This window comes from Cyanistes caeruleus, chromosome 5, assembly GCF_971803275.1.
Source record: "Cyanistes caeruleus chromosome 5, bCyaCae1.hap1.1, whole genome shotgun sequence".
Classification (NCBI taxonomy): Eukaryota; Metazoa; Chordata; class Aves; order Passeriformes; family Paridae; genus Cyanistes; species Cyanistes caeruleus.
Genome location: NC_141705.1, coordinates 41,320,224 through 41,331,310, shown reverse-complemented (window position 1 = coordinate 41,331,310; position 11,087 = coordinate 41,320,224). Strand labels below are relative to the sequence as shown.

The 11,087-nt window shown below is 41.6% G+C and overlaps 1 protein-coding gene across 4 annotated transcripts in view; it reads left to right on the top strand.

The window, feature by feature from the left end:
• The first annotated feature begins 1,079 nt into the window (after nucleotides 1–1,079).
• Nucleotides 1,080–11,087, top strand: part of GLRB (glycine receptor beta) — a 49,016-nt gene continuing 39,008 nt past the window's right edge. For 2 of the 4 annotated variants that reach the window (XM_086891184.1, XM_086891182.1), the window contains exons 1-2: nucleotides 1,080–1,612; nucleotides 3,001–3,154. In XM_086891184.1, coding sequence (XP_086747310.1) covers nucleotides 3,033–3,154 — 122 coding nt within the window. In that variant the 5' untranslated portion in view covers nucleotides 1,080–1,612; nucleotides 3,001–3,032. Of the gene's footprint in view, nucleotides 1,732–3,000; nucleotides 3,155–11,087 lie in introns of all 4 variants that reach the window. The other 2 variants (XM_086891183.1, XM_086891181.1) reach the window with 2 other exon arrangements.

Genomic DNA, 11,087 nt, shown 5'->3' with positions numbered 1-11,087 from the left:
GAGATCAGGACATTGGCTTCCAAAGCTGGTTCCCTGGGGAGGCAGCTGCCATCACTCCCCTCATCTGCCTCTGTGGCATATGCACTTCCTGGCATTTCTTCCCACCCCAAAAACCAGCAGTCACTGGCCTGAGTCACCATGGCCACATCCAAAGGTAAAAGGTGTCTGGGGAAGCCTGGGAAAGTTGGAAGGGAGGGAGAGCTCCTAGTAGGAAAATGCTGGCAGTGATGGAGAAGTACTGCTGCATGCACAAAGTGTGCATTCAAATGTCTGTGTTCAACCATCCTGAAATTTTAAAATTTTAAACTAGGTAGTCCTCCCTACATGCTGAAGGCAGCATATCTTGTCCTTTCCTTGCTGTCTTTCCATGTGTGCTGTGTGAAGGTTCTCACATGGGCTCATACTGTGACATGCACATGGCAATTCAGCCATGTCCTACTATCACCTGCATCCAGATGCCAGACATGAATGAATTCCACCCTTACGGCTATATCTGAGCTGGAGAGCGTCAGGAATGCTCATCTCTCATGGCTGCTTGTGGGGCAATAGAAGAGCAAAGGGGGTGTTCTCACCGCAGGGAGCTGGGCCAATGCCCTGGCCCTACATCAGTTTGAACCTGGTTGTTGCATCTGTGCTGTTGCCAAGATAAATCTGTGGGGAGGGGAAGTGGGCTGGCGAGTTCTCCCTGCCCACCCTTGTGTCCTGGGCTGCCTCCTGCCCCTTTCCCCAGCCAGGCCTGGCAAGGGACTGCTGGAAGAAGAACCTATCCTCACCTTTATACAACCTCTTTTCAGTTGTAGAGAGCAGTAAAATCTTGTCTGAGCCTTCTTTTCTCCAGGATAAACATGCCCATCTCTCAGCTGCTCCTCATAGGTCTTACTATCCAGACCCTTTATTGCCCTTCTCTGGACTCTCTAGCACTTCAATGTCCTTCCTGTAGTGAGGGACCCAAAACTGAACACAGGATTTGAGGTGCAGCCTCACCAGTGCTGAGTACAGGGGGATGATCACTGCCCTGCTCCTGTTTGGCCACACCATTGCTGATACAGGCCAGGATGCCACTGGCTCTCTTGATCACCTGGGCACTGCTGGCTCATGTTCAGCTGCTGTGGATCAGCAGCCCCAGAGTCCCCTGAACAGCTTTTCGGTCACTCTCCCCCAGCCTGTAGCCCTGCATGGGGTTGTTGCGACCCAAGGGCAGGATGCTGCACTTTGCCTTGTTGAACCTCACGCAATCGGACTCGGCCCACGGATCCACCATTCCACTAATCTGTGCAACACTGCACCCCCTCTTCCTCTCATCCTACTCAGTCCCTCTCCGCTAATATTCTCTTGCTCCTGCCAACTCTGTTAGGTATCTCTCAACAGCACCGTCAAACGCGCTCTCCTCGCACAAGAGGCCAGAGGATGTTTCGCTCCGCCAGCCCTTCTCCCCCTCCCACCGCCTCCCCGGTGCCCGTGTCCAGCGGCGGGAGGGCCGGGGTGCCCGGGGGTCGGCCCCGCTGTCCCCTCCCGGCGCGCAGCGCCCGTGTGTGGGCGGGCTCCGGGACGTGCTCGCTGGGGAGCGCCGCGCCGCCGCACATGCTCACTGGCCGCGGAGGCACCGCCGGAGGTAGGGGCTCTCTCCGCCGCCGGAGGAGCCGCGCTGTCGCTGCGGCCGGGCCGCGGCATGGCCCGCCCGCTCCCGGGCCGCCGCCGCCGCTGAGGGCGCGGGGATCGCAGCGTCCGGCGGTGAGCGCGGGGCGCGGCCGGGGCGGCGGCGGGGCCGCGTGTGCGGGCGGGGGGCGGGGGTCCGGCCCGAGGGCCCCGTTCCGCCGGGCGGCACGGCCGAGCCCCGTCAGCACCTCGGCCAGCGCCGGTGGGGCGGCGGCGGGCGGCGGTGGGGCACGGCCCGGGGGTGCTGCCGGGGGGAGCCCCGCTCGTCTCCCGCTCCCCGCGGAGCGCCGGCAGCGCCGAGGCCGCTCCCTTGCCGGTGCTGGGGCCGGTGCGAGGCCTCGGGCCGGGAGAGGGGCCGGTGGCGGCAGGGGCAGATCCGCGACCCTTCCCGGCCGGGCCGGGGGAGGGTGGCGATGCTGCGGCCCCCGGGGAAGGGGGAGCTGAAGCATCCCGGTGCCTCTCGGAGGTGAGGGAAAAGAGAGAGAGGCACAGCTCTTTAAAAACAGTGGAGGGGAAAAAAAATCCAAATAAATACAAAAGTGGAAAATGCAGCAGGCATCTGCGAGGTTCCTGTCGGCCCAAGGAAATGCTTGGGATTTAAAACTGCGGGATGGCAAACAAATGGAAAATGCCTTGGGTGCCGCAGTGCTGTGGCCAGGGGCAGGTGGGGCGGCCTCTGGCCGAACACAAACTCATCTCCTGGCCTTTGGGGTACCTGCTTTTGCCCCAGAGAAGTTTAAATATTAAACTGAGCACGATGCAATAAAGCAGAATATTACAGGTTGTGTTTAGTCATCTTTGCAAGGCCCTGTCAGTGCTGGCTCTGCAGTGGAAATGCCTCGTGCAAAATAGATGTGTTTAAATTCTGTACATAAAATTATATTTATGACCTCTTCTCACAACCAGCGTTGAAATGCGTCCTATTTCATCTGCGCAAGGTCACAGAGAGCTTGCAGTTCTTTGCCTTGCTACATGACTGGTTGATATTGTATTTAATAGAGTTGATACATTTCTGGTGAGGAAACTTGTTTCCAAGCTTCTGTGGTTTTTGGGGTTAGACAGTCTTTGAAGGACATCACATATCTTAAACACACTGAAGCAAACCTGCATTTAGATCTGTTCCTCACTGTCAGTCTCAACTTTGGGAAGATACTTGACTCTCTGGAAGTTGCCTAAGTCAGGTTCATGTCAGGGTTACATGTGAATGGACTCTCTCTCTCCCAGGACAACAAACAACAAAAAAAAAACCCAACCCCCATGAAATATTTGTTTACTTTTTGCAGGTATGTGTTTCCTTTTGCCATATCCAGCCCTGCTAACATAAACCACTTTCCTTTACCACAGACTGAAGATTTCTCTGAAGCATAATCTTCAAGATGAAGTTCTTACTAGCGATTTTATGTTTCATCTCATTCTCCTTATGGGTTGAAGAAGTCTATTCCAAAGAGAAGTCTTCAAAGAAAGGAAAAGGGAAAAAGAAGCAATATCTATGTCCATCGTATGTTCCTGCTTTCTTTTATGCTTTTGTATGATGGTGATCCTGCCCTGTTTTTAACAGTGGAAATTATGTGGCAGTTGAAGGAGGTGATGCTTTCTTCTGAAAAGATGGGGTCCGTGGTGGGAATGGGTTTGACCAGAATCGTAGCTAAGTTCTGTCACTGTGTCCCTTCTGCAGCAAGTCTTCTATTTTAGCCTGTTTTAGTGCAAGGGAAAATCTAAGCCACAGTAATTGTTCCTTTCCTTGTGGAGGATTTCAACCCAGTGCCTTGCTGTTTATGGGGACACAGTAGCACGGTCCCATGGTGCTGTGCTGTCCAGCATCATGTTGCAGGTGTATTGGGGAAAGCAAGGAGGGTGCAGAACTGTCATGCTGAAATTCAGCTTCTGGTTAGCTAGTTCTGTAAAAGAAGGCTTGTCCTACAGATATTCTTATTGCAGGTTGAATAGAACTAAGGTCTTCAGCATCTTTCATCAATCATGTGCAGTTCTATAAGTTTTATGGAGGTGGATATATTGATTGTTGCTATAAAGTATGCCCTTATGGAATAGTCTCCTTGTAAAAATACAGGAATTATGATCTGGTGATTGCCCAGTTGAATAGAGGATGTGTTCTGGACACTTATGATTACTTGATGTTAAAAATACTCCCTCTTTCTGATGTCTACTACACTTTAGTTTGTGATCCATAGGACAATGCAAAAAGTTTTATTTGTGAGTGAAGATTTTATTATTTTCTTTTCCAGCCTTGCTCATTTTTTAGTGTTATGTTGTAAATATCTGAGCAAAAGATTGATGGACTATCATAAGTTGCCAGTAAGTGTAGAAAATCACTATGACTGAAATAATAAAATTGTTTGGACAAATTTAAAACATATTTCTTCTTTGACCAAAAAAAGAGGTACAGAATGTTAGACTAGTTATTTAACATTTATAAACTTTTTCAAGAAAAAACAAAAATAAAAAGCGTAATAATAAGACAGAAGCATTGTTTGAGTAATACTTTAAGTTTCCACTCTTTTCAAATATTGACAGTGATGTTCATTTCTAACACCAAATTTTAGAATGTTTCTACCTATGGTGCATGTTTTCCTTCTTTTATATCAAACTAAAAAATTAAATATGTCATTAGATTTGAATACATTAAGATATGTCTCAAATGTGAATGTGACTCATCTGAAATGACCCGTACCCATTATTTCCCCTTTAAAAGTTGAGTCCTGGATGAGGCTTTTGGTCTGAGCTACTTTGAGATGTTATAGCAAGGAGAGAAATGTCAGGGCTCCCAGGACAGATAGAAGAACAGCAGCCCTTGGAAAATGAATTAGGCAGCTGGGAACTGAATCCAGATCTTCCATGGTCTTGTTTAAACAGCCAGCATTTCCCCCTGTTCTTGACTTAGTAGACTTCAAAGCAGCAATGTCATTTTTTCTTTGTGAGTGGAATTTTCCTCTTTGTTTTTACTTTAAGCCCTGTGGTTCTCAGTATCATCAAATATGATGTCATTTGTCACCAATACACTTGAAAAAACATTGAATAAATTCTATCATTTTTAAAGTGACATGTTTCCAGTTGAAGCTGTTAGCAAATATAAAATAAATAATATAAATAAATATATATAAATATAACATATAATATATATAAATATATAAATAAATATAATTAAAAATACTGGTGGAATCCAGTACTTGTTGATCCCTTGTGCAGTGTTGCCAGCTAGACTTGCTGTAGCAATGAGTCCTGTTAGATCTCCTGAATAATGACCAAGTTGTCTTTACCTTACTTGGCTGAAGTTCACAGCTTGAGAAACAACCACTTGTAATAGTGGGGTTGCTGTTGCTGTGGCTGGCATCTAGAAGATCTGTCATGTGTGTGAGGAATGAAAATCAACTCTGTCTGGCAGAGAAATTGTCCAATGCTCTCTTAACTCAGTCTGCTGTTGGCAAACTTCCAATCATCAGCATTTTTTAAATGATCTTTTCTCACAAAACTTCTTGATGTGGTGACACTGTGTTATAAAAGAGGTTGCTTACTAGTAATAATTTTTTCTTTGTGAAAAAAGAAAAAATCTTTCCTTGGAATCAAACCAAAACACAATGCGGTGGAAAGGGAATCAAGTGACACTATCAGGGCTGACTAAAACTACGCAAGGAGGTGTCTCAATGAAAAATTTCCTAGTAATGCATGAAACAAATATTTTAAAATGCGTTTTATTTTTTTTAACAAAAAAATTAGGATTTTCCATAATTTATAAAATTGAATGGTGCAAATTTCTAAGGTAAATGTGCATTTATAATTTAAATTCTTGATCCACCTTTAATTTGCATTGGTCACTGGTGCAATAAAATTTAAATCTTAATTGCAACAAATTATCACCTTTTATTTCCTTACAACATGTATAAGCTAAATTTTACTACTTCAAGGGAACAAAAATCGGCATTAGTTGTATATGAAGCAGTCTTCTCTTGCAAACTTCATAATGAAATTCAAATCCATGCAAATCATTATTCAGGAAAAACTTATATTGAATCTCATATTATTGCCTGAGTTCCTTAATTTGATGTTAAGAAATGGATGGCTACAAGACTCGTTTGGGACTTTAGCATGAATTTGTTTGGATAACAATTAAGCATACTTGCACTTTTCCTTTTATGGCTCTCCAGAAGCCTTTCACCAAAGATGTCCCTCTGGCATGAAATTAACTAATAATAGGATGAGATGAAAACAAGCTGATTAAAACCCCATAAAAAGTTCATTATTGTCTCATAAACAGATATTTGGTTCCTTAAATTAGGAAAATTCTATTTTGTATCTTAGAGCAAACCCTTGTGATTATTCATGATGCTGTACTTTTCAGTGCATTGTGTGATGGGGCTTGATTTGACACCTTATGTTCCTTTATTCCTGAAACTGTTTTTCCCAGGTTTTTATTGAAGAGTTTCTTGAAGCTGATGCTTAATCATTTGGTTCTTACTTTATTTAATGTTTTCTCAGAACAGATGTAAGATTTCACATCTTACATTTAGATCATCTTCCTTCTTACCTCAGGCTTACCAAGAAACATAGAGTAATTATACTTCTTTCTGATTCCTGAATCTTTGTTGTTTAACAAAGAAATTTGACATATTGGGCCTAATATGTTGTAGTAGAGAGTTTTGTACCATAAATCTGAGAAACTGAGTTCCACAGATACATAGCACAATGAAATATAAACCTTTAGTAATGAAACTTTTGCCTTTGTTTTAATGGAAGATCTTAAAAAAAAAAAAATCAGGCCTACCCCTTCAAGAAAAAAAAAAAAAGGGTATTATTGTTTACAAAGCTTATTTTGAAATTTCATATACTTGATACAGATGGTTTTTATACAGCTACAGATGGATTAAGTCACTTGATCTCTTTTCTGCTCACAAGCTGCCCACACTTGCATGACCTTTGTTACTTAGTTCTTATTAACTTCTTCATAATTCCTCATAATACCTTGCATCTCTTAAACATGTGGGACAGTTATCTGTGGCATAGAGCACTACTGAAACATGTTTTTCCTTTTGTTACACCATAATAAATACCTCAGTTATGTTGCTTGAGCTGCTGCTGTTATCCCCAAAATCCTTAGTAGCCTAGAAGGTCTCAACTCAAAACTACTCACAAGATCTCTAGACAAAAGAAATTATAAGGAAAGGGAAGTTTGGTTGTAACACTGTTAGAGAGGGAATAGAGAAATAAGAGTGTCACATAGCAGCTAATAAAACCAGTAATTACTGTGGTCATTGTCAGAGCTATCCCTGTTAATTATAGTTTTAGGATGACTCAGCTGTTCACTTGCACAGCATTCACTTCTGAAGATCTCTCAGCATCCCTAATGCCACAGCAATGCTGAGAGCAAAACCTCAGTCACTAAATCTCATCCTTTTGTCTGGATAGCAGGACTCTGCTTTGAAAACAGCATCTCCCTTCACCTGTATGCATTTGTCCACATGGAGATTTATATCCTTGTAGATGATTTACTAAATACTGTATAATATCTATAGAGACCTTTCTTACCCAAAAAGCAGGAGTACAAATCATATTTGGCTTGTATTTAATAAAGCATATCAGCTACTTCAGAAACTGTGAAATGGCCCTCTAAGCCCTCCAGAAAACATGGCTTGTGCCATCTGCCAGGGCAGAAGCTTAGAAAGGTCACAGATGCGAAGGTTCAATAAACAGCTTCCTTTAGAAAACAACAACAAAAGACAGTGGAACTAGGGAAAAAAAGGCTTTGATGTGTTTAAAGCATAGAGTTGTATGAAACTCTGCCCTAAAATTCCTCTTGGTTGACTTTAAGCTTCTGACATGCTCTTCCTATTAAGACTAAAGTAAAAATTCAAAATATATTTTATACTTTGGGTCTTCTCCACTTCATGAACTAGAACTTCTTTATCAAGTGTTTGGGTCTACATCACCTCTCTATCTGTAGTCTGTGATCAACCCCAAAATGTAAATGGTGGGAAAATTGCATCATGTCTGTCTTCATTCCCCTCTAAAAGAAGCTGTTGATAGTCTGTGGACATTTTTATTTGTAGGTGTGGTGGAAGGGTTGATACATTTTGAGGAGGAGGTGGAATAAAGTTGAAAGAAAAGCCTGAATTTGATTGTGGAATAGATACATCTCACAGTCATTCCAATGATAAGTACTTTGCAGGGCCCAGGTCTTGTTCCTGTAAAAATTCTTCTGCCCTGTAGTAATAGCATTTGGTCAATACTTTTGTTATTCTGTATCGTGTAACTCTCATGGGAAGCTGTGATCCCAGACAGATAGGGCCACATTCCAGAAGGTTTGTGAATTTGCTTTCAAAGTGGTTAAATGTGGCAGGCAGTAAAAGATAAAGCTATATAAGCAAAACCTAAGCTGTCTTGTAAAACAGTAATTAAGCATGATAGACTGGATCTCATTCAGTAACTTTCCCTCTCAGTGAGCAGCGTTTGCTCTGTTCTCAACACCAGACTGATGAGACGCTGTAGTTGTGTGGAAAAGTTACAGACTTTGTACTCCATACACAACCTCCAGACTGAGAAAAAACTTGGATCTGTGGGTTAAATTGCACCTCCTTTACCTAAGCCCAAGGAAAACCATAGGTCTAAATTCTGTTGTCAAGACAAATTATATAGAATGTATCTCAGCCTACACTTTCCTCTTATATCACCACTTACACCACCATGCAGGTGGTTAGAATTTACCAAGGTCCTTCTATTGTCTCAATACTTACAGCATTTTGAAAAAAAATACTGGGGTACAGAACTGATACAGATAAATTGCTTCCAAAATGTTGCTTAAACATTTGGATGCCTATCATGTTTTACATCTGTGTGCTATGTCAAGACACAACAGGACACCATTATTCACAAGGGTCGCAGGTGGTGACTTTGGTGGGATGCAGAGATGCCTAAGCTGGGAGCAAGCAAGCTAACTTCAGAGAAAAACCCACATTGCTGAGAGCAGTACTATTTCAGGCTGGGTGAAATACTGTGCTAACCTGGTTCTGTTGGTTTGGGAGCTGTTTGCTGTGTGGCAGGCAGATGAACCAGCTCACTTTTCTTGAGTTTAGTGAATAATAAGGCACTTCAAATTTGCATATAAACACTCCTTAAGGTGTCTAAACCTGGGAATGTTGAATGTGAAACCAGAGGTGGATTTAAGAGGTTTCTGCTAGACAAGGATGGAAGTAGTGACACTAACACCTATTGACACTACCTAACTGCAGGAAGGTTATCTGTGTGTCCACATTAAGAGACTATTCTCTTTGATGTGTCTACAACATGAGATGAAAGATGAGCTGTTTCATCCCCTCAACTCACAGTTTACAATTCAGGGTGCCTAATTTGGGTTTTTGTATCAAAATTATCTATGAAGGAACCTTTCTCTTTTTTTCACCCCAATTTACCTCCAAATTTGCATTACTTCCAAATTTAGATACTGAAGCTACATATCTCATTTTAGGTGTTAAGCTGTCAACTGCATTTGTCAAGACATGTAAATGGTGGCTCAGAGATCCATGGTTTTCATGTAATTAGTGATACCACTTGTCATTGGAGTAATTGTAATTGATCTTCTTGGGAATAGATATGTCACCTTGCACAGTTTGAAAATGTAGCTATTAAACATACTAGAGATAAGAGAGATCACTCAGAAGAGTTATATAGTATGTTATTGATCTGTATTAACTTGTTTTATGCTTAGAGTTATTACACTCGAAAAATCAAATGCCTGCAAATCAGAACACTGATAGTTGATATAATGGAAATTGTACTAAAATATATGGTGAGATAACAGATGTTATGTTTCCCAAAACTTATTTTGACCTTTCTCACACGTAGACATGTTATATGACTAAAATGTCAGTTTCCATCATGTAGATAAAATAAGTTGCACTGAAATCTGTGGTTTCAGCATCATATAGGTAATTTTACTGAAGATAACAGTGTGAGTTTGAATACATATTTTTGGCTGTCAGTAATCTAGAATTATGAGGAAGTTTTCCTTCCTGTTTGTGTAGAATATTGTTTATATCTTTTCCTCCTGTAGCACTGCTTGTGGAAAGCACTCCTTATAATTTCTATGAGCTCTGAGAGAATAAATGTCATGATGACCTATAGTGATATAATGTCTTCTGACACATTTGCCTAACACAAATGTAAACCTATATAAATTTCAAACAAAGTGTAGTACATGCTTCCTTTTGTTGTACAAATTCTGGATTTTGATTAGTAAATTAGGAAAATAATTACCTGTTGCCATCAACTTAAATTGTTGATCATGATCTTCAAAGGCAGTGATAAAATGTGTAGAGCTGCAGTGGAAGAGGAGATGAACACCTTACTGCATATCCTGTGAAATACAGTCTGTAAAGAAATTCTTTCATTAATCACTGATACCAGATGTAACCTCTGGAAGGGCAGGCATTTCACACATTTAACTTTTGTTACAGCAAAAGACTAACTGTACATTGCTTTTTCTCTGGATTGTGAGGACACTGTTTGTAGAAGTTTGCAGATACTTCTGTACATGCAAGAATACTGTTTTTTCCCCCTTTATTTATTCAGAAAGATCACTTTGGGTTTGGGTATCTTGTATGTTGGTTGGGGGTGTTAATTGTTACTTAAATAAAATTTTTGGTAGGGAAAGTTCTAGCTCTACTATTACTTGCTTTTAAATTTTTTTCATAGCAACTGTGAGGCTTCTGTTGCCTTATCCTTTGGTACTCAATGTATCTTGCTTAGAACTCATCAGTTACTGTGAAGAGTACTGCATTCCTGTTTCTTAATGCTTTCCATCAGCTCCATGTGCATTCAACACAGGTTGAAATAAATGCATAAAAATTAAAATGCATGCTGCAACTGGTGGAAATCTAACTTACCAGCTCTTTACAAGTGGGAGAATTGTAGGCTGAATTAGAAAAAATGGTAAGTAACTTCTCAGTTGGTATGAGTGTTATGTGGAACTCAGCCTTCAGCACACTGAAGTAAGATTCTTCTAGAAAGGCTAATCACAGCTCAAATCATTTTTGTCTTATGTAATATACAAATATGCCTATCATTAATTCATTCTATAATGGCCAATTAGGCAGGGGTGGTTGTGGCTCTAGGTAAATGTCTCACGTTAATAGTCCCAGTCTCTTTATCCAAGCATCTAACACAAACCATTAACTGTCTCATTAAGTCTTTTTGCTCATCTGTCACTCCAAAAGTGTTGCTAACTCCTTAACTCACCCCAAGAAACTTATCCAATGTATTGATTTGCAGGTGAAATTTAGGCATTTTGGTCAGCAAGGCTCACAGAAGGAAATCCAGTCATTGTGAAGAAGTTCCCTTGTGTGCTGTTCAGTGATGGTAGTTTAATGACAGCACCCTCTAAAAGAACCACAGTGAAAATGTGACTGATACTCAGCAGAGCATTT